This window comes from Anser cygnoides, chromosome 4, assembly GCF_040182565.1.
Source record: "Anser cygnoides isolate HZ-2024a breed goose chromosome 4, Taihu_goose_T2T_genome, whole genome shotgun sequence".
Taxonomy (NCBI): domain Eukaryota; kingdom Metazoa; phylum Chordata; class Aves; order Anseriformes; family Anatidae; genus Anser; species Anser cygnoides.
In genome coordinates, this window is record NC_089876.1 from 68,637,394 (window position 1) to 68,658,497 (window position 21,104).

Here is a 21,104-nt window from a genome sequence, read left to right on the forward strand (position 1 = left end):
CCACCACACAGTGATAGCCTACATTCCTCCGAAAGTCAGCATGTTTGCATTCTCTCCCTTTAAGTCTCTGCACTATCCAGAGACTGTGGACGTGGCACTTAGGGACATGGTTCAGTGGTGGACTTGACAGCATTAGTTTGATGGTTGGACTTGATGACCTTAAGAGTCTTTTCCAATCTTAATGATTCTATAATTCAAATATGCAATCAAGTCACAGAAGCATAAGAAACCACATAGCACTGTTATTTGCTCTCTTTGAGGTATTTTGGAGAAGTTTGTACATACTCCGGTGAGTTTTCATCAATTTATGACAGTTCCTATTTTCACATAAGCTTCCTAGTGGCAGTGTTTGAAGGCAGTAGTGTAAGCTCAGCTGTACAGCTGACCACTAATAGTGTAACACTTTTAGCATTTGGAAGATGCTAAGAACAGAGAGACACAAAAACGAGGGTAGATGAATAATTCCTACATAGTCTGCTGCTTTTCAGGTAGATTAAGTTCAGCAGTAAATTCCACATTATGCTGGGATTTCCAGAAACCATTCTTCAGTTAATTGTTTCAAAAATTATACCTCACTTGTTGAAAAAAGGAACGCTAAGAATGGGAAGAAATCGGCCTGTTAAAATCCATCATATCTACTGTAACAGTCTACACTTAAGATGTAAATACTAACACTGTACAATATATTTCAGAAAGCTATTCGAGTATTCCTAATCCGAACAAATGCCCTAAGCAATCTTTGTTCCATTATCTCTGTATATACTATGTTCCTTTACAGGGCCTTTTGAAGACAAAGGCTGAAAATCTTAATATAAAAATTATACATAAAGCCATTACGGAGAAACAGAATCATGCCAACTATCTAGCCAGCTATAAATAAGTTGTAAACAAACCCCCTGCAAACAAGAAATAGTAGACTTCTTTGTCTATACTCATGCCCTAGGAGTTTCATGACATCAACTAAATTCCAAAGCAGCATCAGTAAATAACAGATCTAGTGACCGGTGACACTGCCTTCAGCAGCAACTCTCATGCTGATGGTCAAACATTTGACTGTGCTAACATACACAGAGCAGTAACGAAACAGAGCACAACAGCTTCATGCTTGCTTTTAGTAGGAGGAAGTAAAAAAAGAAGTCGACTGACTCCAATCTGTCTGCACGTAGCTCTGTAAGGAGAGCTGCAAGCAGTCCCACAGCTCTGCTCGGTGCTTCAAAGGAAGCCTACAACTGCAGTGGACAGCAGAAGAGCTACTGATGCCTTATCAGCTATACTCATTAACTTCTGCATGTAATTTCTCAACACAGAATATATCTTACTGTACACCTCACGCACAAGATCAAATGAATGAATTCCAGCACATCTCTTGTAGAGTTTAAAAAAAAAAAGAAAGTTCCTGTTTTGGTGTTCCTCAGTTTGTGTTTTTTTTCCCTTTTCTTTTCCCTTTTAAGTAATGAACTAAGTATTACAATAAAACTAATGCAAGAATGTGCCACGTAAGTTTTGTAGCTTTCTCCGTAGGAATTTTGTGTAAGCAGTCTGTAGGCATATACACATTATCTGAATTGCTAAAAATTGTATTTTGTTATCTGGACAATGTGTAGCACAAATCTCATGTTCATAATCTTAACTGTGATTACTAAGAATCAAGGTTTTCTTTTCATGACTGAGAAAACAAACATGGCAACCTGACCATTGTATTCACGTTAGCAGGCATGAGAAGAACCAGCACTGATAAGTTTAAGAAACTGATCTGAGAGTAAAAAAATAACAGAAGCTCCTATTTAGAAAAAAAAAATATTAATTACACTGAGAAAAAAAAATCAAAAAGTTAACAAAATCCTGACTGAAAAGCTCTTTATGTGGTATAGACACATTTAAAATGATTGAAGTATTCAATTTTATTTGAATTTGCTTTGGCTCCAGGGTACAGCACACACCAAAGATAAATAACCACTGTGAACAATGGTGTCCTGTAGTTTGTATTTGAAAGTTTCAAAGGACTGTTTCTCCATACTGTACAGAATGAAAGATTAACCATCTTTCTAGCCACTAAGATGACACACAGAACAGCTCGAAAAGCAAAGACATTACCCGGTGAAGCTAGTTTTCTTGTGTAAGGAAAGAGAGGGAGAGAGAGAGACTTCCACATTCGCTTTCTGAAGACTAACTTAGGAGATGAAGAGACCCGACCAACTGTCTCCACGTAAAGTTTTCAACAAGTTCAACAAATGTTGAAGTAGACATCATGAGAAAGTTAATCTTAAATGACTATCACTATACCCACCTTGTGGTTTAAAATAAGCTAGCTTTTAAAAGCAAGCAGTATCTTCCCTCTCGAGTCCCACACATTAACAATTACAACTGCACAGAACACATCTGGTGAAGTTTCAATATAAGAATCGACAGATACTTACCAATACACACATCTATCTTCCCCTTGATGGCAGCCTCGTGCAAAGGAGTGTAGTTCCAATTGTCTCTAGCATTTGGGTCTGCCCCTTGACACAGCAACAGACTAACCACTTCAGCGTGACCAAAAGAGCAGGCGTTGTGAAGGGGTATCAGCCCTCCATCATCACGAGCATGAACGCTGGCTCCCGTCTGTAGCAAGTGCTCTACGACATCCTTCCTTCCAAATCCTGTAAGAGAACATATTTCTGGTCAATTGCCTTGCAAAAAGAAATATGTTTTAATATTTAAAACTAGCTGCTCACCCCGTACTCCAGTGCACAGACACAAAATGATATTACCGATGTCCCTCCTCTACCTTTCACTTCATTTCGCCATAAGGAGAGACTAGGTTCGCCTACTCAAGCAACAGTTGGAAGATCCATTTACTCACATTTACGACAGGGTGAACACTGATGTATTATAATAAAGTCCTGGTGTCACTACCTCAAGTTCTACAACAGGCTTGCCAGTCTTTTTCAAGGTAAGCTTTTCATAAATATTACAAATTCAGTATAATCTGTATGTACCAGAAGCAAGTGTCTTACATACTACCTCCTAATATACATTTCCATCTTGGAGAAGATCTCACATTAATAAAACTTAAAGAAGCTGTTAGTATTCAAGCAGAACAACCTTTCCTGAAATCAAACTACATTCCTTCTCTTCTACAGAATCCAAAAACTTTTAGCTGACAGATAAGCTAGGAAGTTACACACGTGCAGAACTGAGACCTTATTTGGTAAATAATGCCTCAAGAAGGTCCCAGCCTGGGGACAAAGCCTCTGTTATAGCCAGGGAAAAGACTCCATAGAGGCAGTACCATTAGGCTTACAGGCTACAAAATCCTACAGCAGCATGCCAGGCCCTGACACCTTTAGCTTGTTTGTCCAAGATGAACTCAGAAAGGTCCTAGCACCCAGCTGTGCTTTCTAGCACCCCAAATGCCTTAGGAGTGGTCTCCAAACTTCTTTGATCAGGCACGCCTATGAGGAAAAAGTTTTTTGAGCATCCCCCAATAGACATATATTTATAAACTATACATTAGTACAGCAGTACATGTATATTACAGAAAAAAAGAGAAATTAAAAAAGAAGCTAATATAGATTAAACACCTTTTTAATTTTTTTTATTATTATTAATGGTACAAAAATATTTTCTTCCTGAACCCCAACGGATTGCCTCACATACTTACTTTGGAGACCACTGCCTTAGAGGACAGGAACAAAAATTAGGTATCAGGTTCAAAAGGGACAATTAATTCAAGCAACTGCTCGTTTTTGTACTAGGTTGCACCTCAAAGGTTGGGTGGTATTTAGAAGATTTTAGAAGACTGTCACAGTAAGAAGTCTCTTCCAGTGGAGATACCATGGACACCTTCACAGGATACCAACCAGCTTAAGCAGAAAGAAACCCATGTAAGTTTATGAAGCAAGGGAATTAAATGCTGCAGCAAGTGAAACTGCATCCTGACGAGGCAGCTTATAGATTGTGTTAACTCCACACACAGGCCAGAGATTGAAAACATAACCAAAGACGTGATTTATCTTCTGGAAGGCAAATTAACACACAAAGCTGCAAGATGCAAGACAGAAGCCGTCAGTTCTCCCCCAGCTACAGTGACATGCTGCTAAAACAATGACAGACATGACTTCCAGAAGGCAGCATCCTCTGTGCAGGTAGCAACTCATGTAGGAAGTTTCCAGATCCGAATGGTTTTGTTACCTCAGGGATGCAGTCCGTGGACAGAACCTGTATTTCAATAGATGGCGGTGAGGCACTGGCACAGGTTGCCCACAGAGGTTGTGGATCCCCATCCACACTGCCCTCACTGCATCCACATCACTGCAGGTGCTAGCACTTGCACAGATTTCTTTTATTTGCTTGCTTCTGCTACGAAACAGTTGAGGAACACTACATATAAGTTTTCAAATAGAAAATGACAGCTGACATGCATGCAGTGGCAAACACGGTATCTGATCCCACAGCGAAGCTAACAGACCTGAGGTATCAATGCCAAGAAACCCTCAGCCCTCAAGGTTCCCGTATTTATATTGTTCATCTAACTGGCAAAAGAAAATTGAGCAAGATGGGAATTAGAAAGGGATGCTTTCAGCTAAGCAGTCAAATCAACAACCTTTAGTTTTTAAAGACTGAATGACTACTAACAGTGCTGAAACTGCACACATCTGTTTGACGTGTTCCTTCTATCTCTAGAGGCAAAAAACAACCCGACAGTGCCTGAAAACCCAGATTCCTTTTCAAATCGTTCAGTGTTGCAATTTTCAGGACCACATATGTACTTGAAGGTATTGCTGGACACGGGGTCTGTCGCAAAGGTATCTTTGAAAATGCCAGCAACAAACACGTATAGTTGTTGAAGAAACTCTTCTGTTCAATCCTCAAGAAAGGAGGATTAAGGTTAAGGTTTCTGCAGACCACACACCATCTTTGGAAGAAAGAGTGGCCAGTTATGGGACTAGCTTCCCCCACCACACCTACACCACAAGCAAACTTGTAAAAACTTGAACTGACAAAGTGCCAGAAAGTCTTTAAAATGATCGCGTGACCAAATCTGACAATGTAGCTGCAATTAAAACAAAAAAAGACAGACACATGACAAGCCATTTGTGACACATGAAGCAGCCATTCAGATTAAACTGAAGAAACCTACATCATTCACTGAACTTTAAAAATTCCAGTTTTAAAAAATTCAATTTTTTTTTTTGCATTTCCAGTGCAATTTTGATTTACAGAATCTAAGGAAGTCCTCAAGGAAGGACTATGAATCAGAGACCCCAAAAGGCAATCACATATAATGTTCCTACAGAAAACATCCATAATAAAAAGGTAGCTGCGGAGGAGAATTACATCGAAAGGCCCTTGAGGGCAGGCCTGTTTTGATGAGATTTACCTCACCTCCACACTGACACTGGTGTTGCAGTAACTGCCAAACTGGATATTCACCCATGGGCAGGGTCCCTTATTAGTTTGGGCTCTATCATGCAGATAAAATGTACAAGTTTTGCCCATGATATGGCTGCTTCACACAGTCCAGAAGTTTCAGATGGGGGGGGCAGTGAAGTGCAAGCTAAGCAATTTCGTATCTTTTTGTTTCAGTACGTAGACAACAGTTAAACTGACTGATTTAACTAAGTAGGTCGAGGAGCCTTAAAGTTGTGGAAAAGGGAACTTGGTTCAGTGTTACTGGAAGTCTGACATTTTGCGTTTATATCCTCTTGTAAATTCTTTCAATGGATTTTAAATGGGAATGAGAAAAAAAAAACACATTTCTCTAGTTTTGTAAGACCGTTCAAGAGAACAAGTTACCAGTCATAAAGAAAAACTTCCTAGGAAGTAATAAGCAAACACAGTTCACATGCTACAAGCGCAACAAAAACATGGAAGAATTCCAGAGTCAAGCCCGGTAATTCATGAACTCATCTTTTTAAATGAATGAATCCTCATTTTGCAGGCTCTGAGTCTCTAAGACTGGCAGAAAATTTCGTAGTCAACTACAGGATCCCTACTGCTCAGTACTATCTGTGTGAATCCAGCTCAGAGCTGTTATTAGCCCTACTTTAGGTTGCACAGGGCAGAACTAATCAGTGACTTAGCTTCACAAACACCTGCTTGAGTCAGGTCAGACATCTCTTCTATGGCACGTATATACCAGGCAGCTGCAACAAAATGAGCAAGAGGAGTTCAGGAAGATACCTCAAAATCAAGGCTTTCCAGGGCAAATTAAGCTACTCCCTTTTACCTTGTGCCATAGGTACAGCAGGCAATTCGGGTGTCTCTGCATAGAGTGGAGGTGTGTAATAAATTACTATTTCTTGCCATTTTCCGTCTCTCGAGCAACACTCAGTAGATCAAATGGATCATCTCCTTTCTTAAATTTCATCCTCTAGTTTCCAGCCCACATAAGATCCTTCAGTATCAGTTATTTATTCCAGAATTTCTCCAAAGAACAGTTACATCTGTTAACCTCCATTAAAAGCTTTGACTTCTGTTATTACTAGTGGGATCAAAAGTGTGCTCACAGAAACCTTCTTTCCCCAACCCCCACAGCTTTTTCACATTACTATAGGCTGAAGCAGAAAGAAAACAGGGAATATCACTGATGATACTCCTTGTCAAGTGATCTAGGCCTCCCTAAAACAGGTTTCTCTGAACCGAGTTCAGGCTCATATCACAACAAGCACTTCACACTGTGATCCCACTTCCACACTTGCAAAGACAATGCTAGTCTTACACTCCTCCCCTCCACCAGGTCAGGCAAGAGGCACGAATTGCTCCAACCTTAGAAGGCTAAACCTTCTTTCGAACAGGAAGAAGCAATTTCTTTACCAAGCAGGTTCCTGCAGATCCTTGCTGGCTCTGGGAAAAAGCTGGGATTTGCCATGAATCCTGTTGTCTCCAAACCACCCCTAAAGCTAGGGCAAGCTGGTCTTTTATTACCTTACAAGATGGGGCCTTTGTCAAATTAAGACATATACCGTTCATGGGGGGGGGGGAAGGCTAGGTTTTCTCAGTATTTAATGGGTTTCGAGGCTAGTCAGAAAGAAATGGCAGCATGCCTTAAACAGAACGGTGGGGATGTATCTGGTGAGTGAAGTCTAAGAGCACACGAAATGCAGACCAGAGTCTGATCGGCTACCTTAGCCACAGCTTTAAGATCAAATCAGAACAAACTGTATCTCTTAAGATACCGAGAGGCACTCGGACGCAATTTGGCAGTGCCGGCTGGAAAAGAAGAGCTGTAACTTGCAGGTTTCCCTTTCATAAAGGGAGCCTCAGAGCTCTCGGCCAACGTCTACAACTCAGAGATGCAGGCAGACAGGTGACAGACCGCGGCAATCCTCTCCTTCCGACACTAAACCTACATGAGTTTAACGTCAGCCCCCATGCAGGTGAGCCCCACTCTTCTGTAGGAGTTTCCACATGCACAATACACCTCAGATCTGAGAAGAAGGCAGCAGGTCATCACAAGGACATCACTGGAATCATCGTACAAATTTGGTAACTTGTAAAGAGAGGGGTATGCTGCTCTCATGGTGTCAACCAATCTTTCTCCCCTTCCCTTACATGTCGAATGAATAACGACAGTCACAAACCTAGCAACTTTACGGCTGTATATAAATAAACATGCAGAGCATTTAGACAGGTATCATATATAAACAGAGCAAGCTTATAACTGTTCCCTAGACATCTGATTTTGGCCACCAGTACAGATAAAACCTTGAGCCAAATGCAGCTTTGTTCTAGCCTAGCATTGGTGCTTTTTAATTTTAATTTATTTTTTCTTAGTGTTATAAGCAAGGTAGTTTTCATAGAATGCAAGAAGTACAAATACATTTATACCCCCACTTAATTTCTTACTTATATTTTTAAGTAACTTAATCACTTTCAAATCTTTCTATATATATATTTTATTATTCTGACTCTTGAATGCAGGTGGACAATATCCAAAGCCCACACTGGTACCAGAGACCCAAATACCTTGCATCCCACACCACAGACAAATATTATCGAGTCTTCCTCCCTCCGAGCACATGTACTTCCACAGAAGAATCCCTCAAACTGTTTGCAAACGTAAAGCAGAACACCACTCCTCCTGAAGGACACTTGGGAATCTCAGGAGAGGCTGTGCTCCAGACAATTGGAAGATGAAGGGAAAAGGAACCTTTTCTCAATCTCTTTCTGACTGTTAAGAGAAGGTACATCACCCCGATACGGCCTCCATATCAAGTCCAAAGCAGGTCAGACTGATTCAGCAGGCTACTGAGCATTTTAACAGAGTTCAAGAGCCCATTCCCCTTCATTCAGAGTAACTGACAACTCCAGATATCCCAGATAAAGAAAATCTGGATAACACTATTGCTTCAACTTCACCACGCACATTTTATCCAAAAGTAGATAACGGACAGATGACTCCAACTTCTCAAAACAGATTTGGATCTATCGCTAGCTTTTTTTTCTTTTTTTCTTTTTTTTTTCTTAACATAATTGGTTACATAAATTTCAATTCTCAACTTATCTATACATATCCTATGGATCCTGAATATTCTCAGAAGTCACCCTTTTTTTTCTTCCTTCTGCCACGTGAAACAAGATAAACGCAATTTTGAAACTAGAAGCTTCAGAAAGTTTCAGGTTTCCTTAACTCAATGCTTTTTACAATAAACTAGAACTAAAGTTGCCCTTCTCTTAAAACGGAGAAAGTAACAACTGCCTGAAATTGTTGCCAAAATAGTAACAAGAAAACAAAACCAAGCTAGGGAGAAGTCAAGTTCACGGGAAAAAAAAAAAATCTAGCTGCCCCAAATATAGGAAGAAGGAAAGTTTACCAGCTACTAAAATAATCCCTCTGCCATAAACCATAAAACAAAATTGGAACTCTCTGTTGTTGCCTTAAGAGTTTAGTTTCAAGAAATTTGGAAGAAGCCATTTAAAACAATGCTTATTGCACTGTTCTACTCATACCCCCCTTATGAAGTCCATAAAATCCATATTTAGATGTGTCTCATAAAACAGGAGCTATTATTTACAACATAGCTTAACATACAGACCTCTGCACTCATAAGACAATGGATTTTGTTTCTCCTTTTGCCAACACAAGGGAGGGAGATGAAGTCAACACACCGCATCGCTAGCAGATGCACACTGCCTGAGACAAGCTGCATTCAACAACATCCTCACGCGCCTTTGCAAATTACAGGGCCCCAGGATCTCTGTAATTAGATATTAGCCGAATGCTATTACATATCAAATCCATTTGGAGCAGACAGAATGCAGTGATTTGAGAGCAGATACGTATGGCAGCTTAGGAAGGTCTTTAAATCTAGAAAAACAGACAACAGAAATTTGTCAGATATGAGAACTTCACCTACTGTTTTCCTCATGTTGCAAGGAAGCATCTTTACTACTACTACACTAACATCTTACGGACACTGTCACCTTTCAAAGCCGTATTACCCCAAGTAAGTTTTGTTCACTACTTCTCTACTCAAAGTACAAGCTATCACTGCAGCTCCAGTCTGTACTACCACTGAGGTTACAACTTGAGACCTCAGAGTTTAAGGGGAAGTATCAATGTCTAATTTTAAGCTTAAATCCAAAGTGAGAAGAGACTCAAGATGAGGCTTCAAAACATTAGGCACTTTATCTGCACGCATGCACTTGTACCAGCATTACATTCCAGCTTTCGTGAAAATTAATTCATTTCCACACTTGAGGAGATCACTGTGTTTTAAACTCAGCTTGCATAAAGTCGTGCTTTACTCGTAGACCTCAGGGATTAGAGAAGAATGAAAAGGAAACAGCTCAGGACCAAAAGTTCCCTTAGGGGCATCACAAAATGCCGCTTGTACTTTTGAAGTGACAAGAAACCTACAAAAGCTCAGAGAGCATTATCTCAGAGATATATGGAACTATTCAGAGTTCCAAGTAACGCTGTGCCTGAAAGCGTTCACTTTTGTTAACAATTTTAACATGGTGTTTTAGAGCCATAAACCACCTTTTAGGTATAGACCCCTCAATACAGTCTCGCTAATTACTTTGATTCATACATAACAGAGCACCACTTAAAAGCTCAAACAAGCTCTGTGCCCCTTGCCACGTAAGTTCCAGTCCAGTAGCACTGTGGCACGTGTCAGAAAGCCTTCTGTCTGACCACAGACCCAGCTATTGTGCAAGTCCTGAGTTATGACTGATGATTTAAGACATCTTCCCTGATTTATTTTTATCGGGGACTTAGCTCATGCTGTGCCCCCACTGAAGAGCAGTCCCTACGCAAAATGTTCTCTTTATAAACTCTCTTCTCCACGTTCTCTTTATAAACTAACCCATGACAGGGACGCTTGCTAGGAAGCTACGTTTCCTTCCAGTTGAGGTGAACTGTTGAACCTCGCTGTTGGCTTGTTTTATGATGCTATTTCTAACGAGACACCTCTTCTCTACGCCGAGGAGCACAGTATCTCCTTGGATGTATCTGTAACGTTATCATGGAGTTCAGCTGTCCCACTTCATCTCACCCAGCTCAGAGCAGGCAAGATCAGCCAGCAGGGACACCCAACCAAAAAGTTAGAAATGACGAGGTGTGGACTACGACTCCTGACAAACCTAGCTGAATTGCAGCAGTCCTTAACTTTCCAGAGAAGACAGATGGGATCCTTGACTTCAAGCCAGCTGTGCCCTGAGCTTGCTCCTCGCTCCCAGAGCGCACACGCTATAGTTTAGGGCCTGTGTGCCAAACACGGAGGAACGTATCAGTGCTTTTAGCCCACGCAACCCCCCTCACACCCCCCGGGAGGCCGGGAAGGTGCTCGGGGAGGCTGTGCGGGCGGCGGCCCCCTCCCTGCCCCGCCCCAGCGGCTGTCCCGGCCCCGCCGGGCACCCACCGGCGGCGAAGTGGAGCGGCGTGGACTTGCGGCCGGCCATGTCCTTGGCGTTCACGTTGCCGGTGTCCACCAGGCGCTTGACGCGCGTCACGTCCCCATTGCGGCAGGCCTCCAGCAGCTCGCGGAAGGCCCCGCTCGCCGCCTCGGGGCTCTCCGCCGCCGGGCTCGACGCCACGGAGGAGGACGAGGAGGAGGCGGAGGACGACGACGAGGAGGAGGAGGCCGAGCTGCTGCTCGAGCCGGCCGGCGGGCCCGGCGCGGCGGCACCCGCTCCCTCGGGGCCCTCCGGTGCCGGAGGCCGCTCGGCGTCCAGCGGGGCCTCGCCCTCGGGGCCCGCCAGGCTGTGCCGCTGCACGGCGGCCGCCAGCTCGGCCGGCGCCAGGCTGGGGCTGCGCGGCGGCGAGGCGGCGAGCGGCGGCGGCGGCGGGGAGGCCGGCCCGGGCGGCGGCGGCAGCGGCGGGTGGTGGTGGTGGTGGTGGTGCTGCGAGCGCCGCGGCGGCGCCGCCATCTTCGGCCTCCTCCGCCCCGCCCCGCCCCGCCCCGGCCTCCTCCGCCCCGCCCCGGCCCCCCTCACCGTGGCAACGGCGGCGGCTTCCGCCTGCGCCGGGCCCGTGGCGGAAGGGAGCCGGGGCCGGGGGCTGGGGCCGGGGGTCGGGGGTGGCCCGAGGGGGGCTGCCAGGGCGCAGAGCTGGCTGGTGGTCAGCTTGCTGTCAGCCACAGCCCCCAGATCCCTCTCTGCGGGGCTGCTCTCCAGCGTCTCGTCGCCCAGTCTGTACGTGTAGCCAGGGTTGCCCCGTCCCAGGTGCAGGACCCGGCACTTGCTCTTGTTAAACTTCATGCGGTTGGTGATCGCCCAGCTCTCCGGTCTGTCCAGATCTCTCTGCAAGGCCTTTCCACCCTCATCAGAGTCAACAACTCCTCCCAGTTTGGTATCATCAGCACATTTGCTCAGAGCCCATCGCTGGTGTTGAAGACAGAGGTGAAAAACGCATTAAACAGAATCACAGAATCGCATCTCTGCTTTGTCTGCGTCCCTGCTTGTGAGGTCCTCATCAAGCATCAGACCAATGTTTGCTCTGGTCCTCCTTTTCCTGTTAGTATACTTTAAAAAAGCCTTTTTTATTGTCCCTCACACTGCTGGCCATAATTGAGCGAATTTTGTCCCTACAAAGGCAAGCAGCATCCCTGCAGTCCTCCCAAGACAGCATCGTTTCAAAACCTCGGAACATTTAGGCATGGAGCACCACTGGCGCTTGTAAGGGCAAGGTCTCATGACTCAGGAGACCTGAGTGCTCACAGCCTCCAAGTCTGCCTGTCTGCTCCGCTATAAAACACCTTTGTTTTCCCCCCCCTGTAGCCATGGTGGAAATTCCCGGGCGTATTTCTCTGGGCTGTAGGAGCAAAGCTCAGCTGAGGACATGGAAGCAGCATTTAGGATCTGGCCAGATGTGTGCACCGAAGGAAACAAAGCCTGACGGGAGCATGGCAGAGTTACCCTGAATAACTACGGGGTCAGAGGCTTCCAATACAGAAAGACACTTTAACAGAAAAGGAAGGTTAACTTTGGTTGTTGTTGTTTGTTTGCAGGGCTGGATGAAAAAAAAAAACCACCTTTCGCTTGGTGCAGAAACGCCGCAGACACCAGCAGCACCGGGTGTTTTGCTGTTACCCCAAGGAATCGCCAGGGATGACCTAGGCTTTGCGAGCCGACGCTGCTGGAGCACAGCAGGGACACCGGGGCATCCCTGGCGCGGCGACTCCATCGCAGGGGCTCCAGGGCCCGCAGCCCCCAGGGCCCAGCCCGGCCCCAGCGCACCCTGCCCGGCGGCGGGGCGGTCCGTGCCCGTGTCCCCGCCCCGGCTACGTGCAGGGGCGGCGCTGGGGCAGTGCCGGCGCGGAGCCGCGGGGAGCCCCGAGGAGCCCCGAGCCCGCTGCGGCGGCGGGGGCCGCGCCCATGGCGAGCAGCAGCGGCGGCGGCGGCAGGTAGGGCGGGCGGGGGCCCGCTCCCGGTGCCGGTGCCCCGGCCATGGCGCAGACGGAGCCCCCGAAGGCGGCGCGGCTGTGGCGTGAGGCCGCCCTGCGCGCACGGAAGCTGCGGGACGAGCCCGAGCCGGAGCCCGAGCCCGAGCCCGAGCCGGACGCGGGGCCGCCGGGGGGGCCCCCGCAGCCCCCCGCCGCCGCCGCCGCCACCGCCGGGCCGCGCCGCCCGCCGCCGGCCTCCGCGCTGGGGGAGCTGGAGGCGCTGAACCTGAGCGGGCGGGGGCTGGAGGAGCTGCCCGAGGAGGTGGGCGCCGCCCTGAGCGGGCTGCGGGTGCTGAGCCTGCGGCGCAACCGGCTGTGCCGCCTGCCCGCCGCCGCCCTGCGCCACCTGGGCCGCCTGGCCGAGCTCGACCTCAGCCACAACCGCCTGCGGGGCCTGGGCGACGGCGGGGCGCTGGCGGGGCTGCGGGGCCTGCGCAAGCTCAGCCTCAGCCACAACGAGCTGGGAGCGGAGGGCAGCGGGCTGCCCGCCCGCCTCGCCGAGCTGGGCCGCCTCGAGGAGCTCGACCTCAGCTTCAACCGCCTGCGGCGCCTGCCCGAGGGCCTGGGGCGCCTGCGGCACCTGCGCGCCCTCGACGTGGACCACAACCAGCTGCCCTCCTTCCCCGCGCCGCTCCTGGAGCTCGCCGCCCTGGAGGAGCTCGACTGCTCCGGCAACCGCCACCTCGGGGCCCTGCCCGAGGGCATCGCTGCCCTGCGCCGCCTCAAGATCCTCTGGCTGAGCGGCACCGGGCTGGCGGCCCTGCCCGAGGGCCTCTGCCAGCTGGGCGCCCTCGAGAGCCTCATGCTGGACGGCAACCAGCTGCGGGCGCTGCCCGCTGGCTTCGGCGGCCTGCAGCGGCTCAAGATGCTGAACCTTTCCTCCAACCTGCTGGGGGAGTTCCCTGCTGCCATCTTGGCGCTGCCGGGGCTGGAGGAGCTCTACCTGAGCCGCAACCAGCTCACTGTGCTGCCTTCTCACCTCTGCCAGCTCCGCCAGCTGCGCACCCTCTGGCTGGACAACAACCGCATCCGCTACCTGCCTGACTCCATCGTGCTCCTCCACAGCCTGGAGGAGCTGGTCCTGCAAGGCAACCAGATTGCCATCCTGCCCGAGGGCTTTGGGCAGCTCTCCCGTGTCACCCTGTGGAAAATCAAAGACAATCCCCTCATCCAGCCTCCCTACGAGGTCTGTATGAAAGGCATCCCCTACATTGCAGCCTACCAGCAGGAGCTGGCCCACTCCCAGCCCGCCCTCAAGCCCCGCCTCAAGCTGGTCCTCATGGGCCCAAAGGATGCGGGCAAGACCCTGCTGAGGCGATGCCTCATGGAGGAGGATGGGCAGAAGGAGGACTTGGGGAGCCTGGATGCAGGCAACACCCAGCCCAGAGGTTGCCCCGGGCAGCAGCAGGACGTTGGGAGAGTGCCAGTTGTGTGCTGCCCCTTCCTGGAGGACTCTTCCTCAGTGCGAGTGCCTGCTGTGCAACAGCCAGAACACTTCCCCGTTGAGCAGCAGGACGTTCCTTCTCATGTTCCCTCCCACCGAGGGAAAGGAGAAACGCCGTGCCCTGCATCGTCGCTGGATGCCTCCCAGGTACCATCAGGACTGGGACTGTCCGGCAGCAAGGGCATCGAGGTGATGGACTGGACAGCGGATGCGGAGAGGGGCCTGACGTTCATTGTGTATGAGCTGGCGGGAGACCCGAGCTATGACGTGATCCAGTCTTTCTTCCTGTCTCCTGGAGCCTTGTACGTGCTGGTGGTGAATCTGAGTGCCTACGTCCCTCAGCGCTTCTACCCCTCTGTGGGCTACTTCTTGCACTGGCTCGGTTCCAAGGTGCCCCATGCTGTGGTGTGTATGGTGGGAACCCACGCTGACCTCTGTGCGGAGCGGGAGCTGGAGGAGAAGTGCCTGGACATCCACCACCAGATCGCTCAGCAGGAGAAGAGGGATGCTGAGGGCCTCCAGAGCTTGGTCCAGCAGGTGGATGAGGCTCTGGGACAGGACTTTGACCTGCGCTGCTCCAGTCCTCACACTGCCTTTTATGGGGTCTCGGACAAGAACTTGAGGCGGAAAAAAGCTCAGTTCCAGTACCTTCTCAACCACCGCCCGCAGATCCTCTCCCCGGTGCTGCCTTTCAGCTGCCGGGACCGCTGCCAGGTGCGTCGCCTGCGGGACAAGCTCCTCTCGGTGGCCGAGCACCGCGATATCTTCCCAAACCTGCACCGGGTCTTGCCCAAATCCTGGCAAGTGCTGGAGGAGCTGCACTTCCAGCCGCAAGCTCAGCAGCTGTGGCTTAGCTGGTGGGACTCTGCCCGGTTGGGCTTGCAGGCGGGCCTGACAGAGGATCGGCTCCAGAGTGCCCTGTCCTACCTGCACGAGAGCGGGAAGCTGCTCTACTTTGAGGAGCACCTCACGTTGCGGGAGTACGTGTTCCACAACCTGCCGCGGCTTATTGACATCCTCAATGTTTTCTGCCAGCAGGATGCCACCGTGCTGCTCCAGAAACTGCTCAGTGACACCCACATCGACGAGCTGAGGGCCACTCAGCTCCATCACTACGTGGAGGGCTTCTTGCTGCATGGCCTCCTCCCCGCCCACGTTATCCGCCTCCTCCTTAAGCCCCACATCCAGAGCCGGGAGGATCTGCAGCTCATCCTGGAGCTGCTGGAGAAGATGGGGCTCTGTTACTGTGTCAACAAACCCAAATGCAAGCCCCTAAACGGTGCTGCTGCTTGGTACAAGTTCCCCTGCTACGTGAAAAACGAGGTGCCCCACGCAGAGGCGTGGATCAACGGTGCCAACCTGAGCGGGCAGTCGTTTGTGGTCGAGCAGCTGCAGATCGAGTACAGCTTTCCGTTCATTTTCCCGCCCGGCTTGTTCGCACGCTACAGCGTTCAGATCAACAGCCACGTGGTTCAGCGGTCGGATGGCAAGTACCAGATCTATGCCTACCGGGGAAAGGTGCCTGTGGTGGTGAGCTACCGGCCCGCCAGGGGGGCTCTACAGCCAGATACTCTGTCTATTGCTAGCCACGCGTCCCTACCAAATATCTGGACGGCCTGGCAAGCTATTACCCCGTTAGTGGAAGAACTGAATGTCCTGCTCCAAGAGTGGCCGGGCCTGTACTACACTGTGCACGTCCTCTGTTCAAAGTGCCTTAAAAGAGGGTCACCAAACCCGCACACTTTTCCAGGTAAGGCGAAACGCCTCTTTCCTGCCGTCTCTTCTGGTTCTTTGCACCTTCTTCAAGGGATTTTCGTGCTGTTAATCTGAGCTTGCTTTAATTTTATATTTTTTTAACCTCCTCTTCTCTAGCTCCTTTTCCTGGTGACTTGAGTCATAAGAGAAAATATTAGGGTAGCTCCAAGGAGACAGGCTTAAAATAACCCTATTCTGAGATGAGGGGGGTGTTACGTCCCCCTTTGGCCAGGTCTTTTCTCTCTGATTTTTGGGTTTTGGCCCTGAGCATTGGCCACCTCACTGTTGAGAAGGCCCTGTCCTGTCCTGATTTTGATTTCCTGGAGTGGCTTGGCGTTTTTTTCCTAACTCCCTTTACCCTGCAGCTTCTTTGGAGCCATTTGTAAACACACAGAGATGCCTAAAAGTCCCTTGGTGTCCTCCCTCCTGCCCCCAAAACGCGGCCTGCAGTGCGGCCTCCGTGAATGCAGGAAAGCTCCTGCCGGTAGACAATGGCTGTGTTGGTCTTTATAGCCCTGGATAAAAAGCCCTCTCTTGGATGAGAGCCCCCCGACTCTGGCAGGAGGCGTTCCTCCCTGAAAAGAGGGATACTCCATCTTGGTTTCAGTGCCTCACCTAGAAGGGTTTCACGGACTGTGCATCTGTCAGCTGGTTTTCTTAAAAATTCTTCTCCTTCCTCTCTCTCCTAACAAAAAATGCCTTCTAACCTGGGTCCTCCTGCCCCTCTGGGTTTGCTCTGGAGTTTGCTGGAGCTGTGGGAAAGGTGCTTTGGTGCGTATGTCTGTGTGAAATGAACAGCTACTCTGAGCTGTAAGCAGTGCTCTGCAAGCGTGCGTTTTCTGTACACACACGGCCCTTACCACCCCACGTTGGAAGTATGTTGAAGCACCCTTTATTTACAGGTATCCTGAAATTGTGGGGGAGCCAGAGCGTGATCTGAGTCAAGTAAGCAGTGGTGCTGAAATTGGTTCGTAGGCAAGTGTGAATAACTGGGTCTGTTTTGAGTTTCTTTATTATTTTTTTCCTCCGGGTCGTGAAAATGAGATGCTGTTTGCTTCTCTCCACGTAGAATAGATGATGTTTAAAAGCAAAATGTGAAGGGGAGCCAGCCCGTGCACAAGGACAGTTGGCATCTTTGCCAACCCACGAAAATCAGAGCAGGCCCGGACGTGTGATGGGAGAGCTGGAACTGAAGGGTGTTTTCCTGAGGATCTGGCTGTGTTGTACTGCCTTCCCTTGGGGTGGGAAAGGTCTCCTTCCCCCTGGGAGGTGGCACTGGTGTGCTGGGAAGGTGAGGCACTGGTGATGAGTCCATCGCTCAGCCTGGGAGCGCGGGGTAGCACGCCAGGCCTCCAAACACCCCTTGGCCAATGGTGCCTCTGTCTGCTCTGTGAATAGAAGGCTGGCCGGGAGCTCTAAATGGGAATCGTGCAGCTGAGGAGTTTTTTCTCCTTGTTTTGTTGAACAGAAGGTGTGTGTAAGTTGAAGTCGTGCTGCACAGCTCGCTCTTCTGTGCGTGAATCACGGCCGGTGTCATTTGTGGCAGCGCATAGGACAAGGGGTGGTTCTCGTGTTACGAAAATGCGTGGCGATGGAGGTTCCTGTGCTTCCTTCCACGCTCTTCCAGTGGAAATCCCTGGTAGTTACAGTGCTGCTAATTCTTAAATGGGGCCGTGGTCTTTTTTTAGGGCTGTGTTAAGGAACTGCTTTGCAGCCCGTTGACCTTAATAAGGGAAATATTTCTGTGGAGACGCTGCCAGATTTGTGCTCAAAAATGGAAGTTCACCCTGGCTGTGCGTCTGGTTGTGCAATCCGTGCCGTCCTGCATGAAACTGGTGGCGTGTTATTTGGGCATCCAAAATTTTCCTTGGAATCCGTTTCAAGGAGGGGACTCGGGTGTTCAAGAGTTGTGGGGTAATCCTTGCTTTTCCTCTGCCTCCCTGCCCTCTCGAGCCTGTGTGTGCACACTGTGATTTCATTGTTTAACATGCAGAAATTCTCCAAGAACAAGCTAGCGTGTGCACAGTGATGGTTAATAAGAATTGAGATTCTGGATTCGGTCTCCTGAGTGTTTATCGCAAAAAAATGTGAAATAAAGCTTGTTTTAAAATGACTTGACAGGGTCCTTTTAAGGAAGTCTTCTTGTTTGAAACGGTTTTGTGGCTGAGTGAATCAGTAACTGAATTGGCATCCGAGCTGGAATCTGTGTGCTTTGAGGCTGCAGTCATCTGCTTGTCCAGTAAGTGGTGTGCTGAATGTTTTTGCTTTTTTTGCCTTTTTTTTTTGTTTGTTTGCACTGTATGTAAATAAAAGGATGCCTTCCAGGCTAAGAAAGACCCATCCCTGCATGGAGTGACCAACGAGAATTGTTTCCAAGACAGCAAGACCTCGGTTTAGCTGGGAAATGCTGTGTTTTTGTATGTGATGGTCTTTTAGCTTCTGGACTGAAGGGTTTTTAGGTTAATGTCACATAATCTATTAAGTGACTTAGGGTGGGGACGGAGGGTTTCCTCCTGTCTAGTAGTAGCCACGTGTGCTTTGTTTGGGCGAACAAAGCGTGAGTGGGCTTTCGAAGCTTGACTTGTTTGCGCCTGCTAACTGTTGTGCTGCTGCTGCAGCAGAGGTTTATAAAGGGGCTGCAGAGCAGTGGATTTCTAGCTGGCCTGTCCGTGAAGTTAGACAAGACACGCATGCACGCTTACTGCAGGGTGGAAAGAGATCCAAGAGCAGCGTAACAACTGGCTACCAGGGAGCTAGCTGATTTCTGTGCGGTGGTTTGGGTTGAGGGGTGAATTCTGCCAACCTTGGTTGGGCCAGAGACTTGTAAAAGCCCATTTGCTTCTCTGAGAGGTCCCCCAGGAGTGTGTGAGGAGGTGGTGGGTGATGTTGGATAAAAAGATGGGTGGGGGGGGACCTTGTTCTGCACCGGGCTGGTCAGGGCTGCTTCAGGTTCTTCCGAGCTGCGTTCTGCACAAGGTGTGCTCATGTCTGATGTCCACTTGGGGTGGGAGGGCAATCGTGTTTGACCAGTGGCTTTTTTTTATTCCTGCCTCTGAAATTGCCTGTATGAACACAGGTACAAGAAAGCCAAGGGCTGTGTCTGCTGCAGAAAAATGACACAATGCCGTAACGAGCAAGACAAGCTGAGTTTTAGCAGGAGCTCTCCTGTGGGAGGGAAGTGCCATCTGCCTTGCTGACCCTGTTGTAAGTTATCAATACAGAGAGGACATCAGAGTTGCAGAACGGCTGAGGCTGGAAGGGACCTCTGGGTGTCACCTAGCCCAGCCTCCCTGCTCAGGCAGGCTCACCTCTATCAGGTTGCCCAGGACCACATCCAGGTGGCTTTTGAAGATCTCCAAGGAGGATTTTGAAGATCTCCACAGCTTCTCTGGACAAGGTGTTGCAGTGCACTGTCACCCACACGTCACAGAAATCCTTCCTGCTGTTCAGACAGAACCTCCTGTGCTCCAGTTCGTGCCCATCAGCTCTTGTCCTGGCACCGGGCACCACTGAAAAGAGCCTGGCTCTGTCCTCTTTGCGCCCTCCCTTCGGGTGTTGACCCAGAGTGAACCATGCCTGACATCCTTGCAGCAGGATCAAAAGCAAGGGTGAGCTCCCTTGGTGGCTGGGCTGGAGTCACGAGATGGCAAGGCAGAGCCTGCATGATGTGTCACGCTCTCAAGTCCTGTGCAAAGCGAGGAGGGAGCAGGTGGGACTGGTTTTCTCAGAAGGGTTCGGAAGATGCTCCACAATTTGAGCTGCTCAATGAAAGGCTCATGTCAGGTGTCTAATTGTTCTTTTAATTAAATTATAAGCAGCTGGGCTTTTGTACCAACAACTGTAGAGCAGTACCTCCTTGTTACAGAGCATGATGTTAGCATTTGGCAGCCTTTCCTTGTCCCCATTTGAGGGTGGAGTCTCTCTTTGCCTTATTTTCAAAGTAGATGCTACATCTATTTGGGCTGTCACGCTTCTCTGAAGGGTGCAGCTTCGGTGGAGTGGCGTGGCACGATTGAATCAGAGGGGCAAGTCTTCCCTGCAGCGTAGACATTGGACATTGTCACTTGTATGATCAGGATAAAGCTGAGTGGGGCCCGTAACCCACCTCTCCTTGGCCGTGGCACGTTTACTGGCCTTACAGCTGTGGGCGGGTGTGGCAGTGAGCAGTGCTGGCTGGTGCCAGATGCGGTCAGCTCTTCACGGATGCAAGACCCGTGATGTGCTCCCGGGCTGGTTGGCTTGGGGAGAACCCGCGAGAAGCAGCAGTTGAATTTCACTCGAGGTGTTCAGCTGCAGTGTCTTTGAGGGTTTCTGGCTGTGCCCGAGGAGGCTGAAGTCGTGTTGTACTTGTGGTATTTTCTTGGCTGAGGCTTGGTGCTGAGCGCGCTGATAGGGTTGCCAAAGCGGTCAGCGGCATCTCGCAGCGCTGTGGTTAGGGGCAGCCTGCCTGTGGGCTGTGTATGGAGCTCATCGTTGCTCTGAGCTGCTTGTGCCGGTTGTGGTTTAGTACGTAACCCTAATTTCACGTGTGGGTTTTGGTTTTGCCCCCACTTTTCATCTTCCTACCAGTGATCGTTTTCAAGAGCTCTGTGTTTCTCCCATCTCCCCCCCCCAAAGGCGTACGGAGTGCGCCTATTTAGCAGCGTCAGCTGGAGCCTGGGCTCCTTGGGGTGGGCATGACACTGGGTTAGGACCTCCAGGCTTCACAAGGTGACATTGGTTTCTTTGAATTGACCATTCAGCGTGGCATGTTCTGCGTGAACCACACAACAGCTTTGGGATGAGCTAGGCACTTCTGCGAGGAAGTCAGACTTAGCACTGTGTGAAGATCAGAGGATCAGATTCAACTGAATCGTAGAGGCGGGTAACCTTCAGAACAAACCAAGGCTGGATCTCAAACCCTGACCCTATTTGTCTGGTTTTCCCACCTGGTGACTTGGAGGTGATGCTTGCATAGCCCAGGAAGAATCGTTTTTATGATAAAATCAATATTGTAGGGTTTTGTCCTAATGGAGTGCAAGATCCTGGCC

At 49.5% G+C, this 21,104-nt stretch overlaps 2 protein-coding genes across 7 annotated transcripts in view; one reads left to right on the forward strand and one right to left on the reverse strand.

The window, feature by feature from the left end:
* TNKS (tankyrase) overlaps nucleotides 1–11,706 on the reverse strand; it is a 120,132-nt gene extending 108,426 nt beyond the window's left edge. For all 4 annotated transcript variants that reach the window (XM_066996344.1, XM_066996343.1, XM_066996342.1 and 1 more), the window contains exons 1-2: nucleotides 10,854–11,706; nucleotides 2,418–2,642 (exon numbers count right to left, since the gene is read on the reverse strand). In XM_066996344.1, the coding sequence (XP_066852445.1) occupies nucleotides 2,418–2,642; nucleotides 10,854–11,691 (1,063 nt within the window). In that variant the 5' untranslated portion in view covers nucleotides 11,692–11,706. The remainder of the gene's footprint in view (nucleotides 1–2,417; nucleotides 2,643–10,853) is intronic.
* A 1,012-nt stretch (nucleotides 11,707–12,718) lies between these two features.
* MFHAS1 (multifunctional ROCO family signaling regulator 1) overlaps nucleotides 12,719–21,104 on the forward strand; it is a 28,398-nt gene continuing 20,012 nt past the window's right edge. For 2 of the 3 annotated variants that reach the window (XR_010831263.1, XM_013196933.3), the window contains exon 1: nucleotides 12,720–16,069. Coding sequence is in view for 1 of the 3 variants with exons in the window: in XM_013196933.3 (XP_013052387.3) it covers nucleotides 12,880–16,069 (3,190 nt within the window). In the remaining 2 variants the exon portion in view is untranslated. Of the gene's footprint in view, nucleotides 16,070–21,104 lie in introns of all 3 variants that reach the window. The other variant, XR_010831264.1, reaches the window with a different exon arrangement.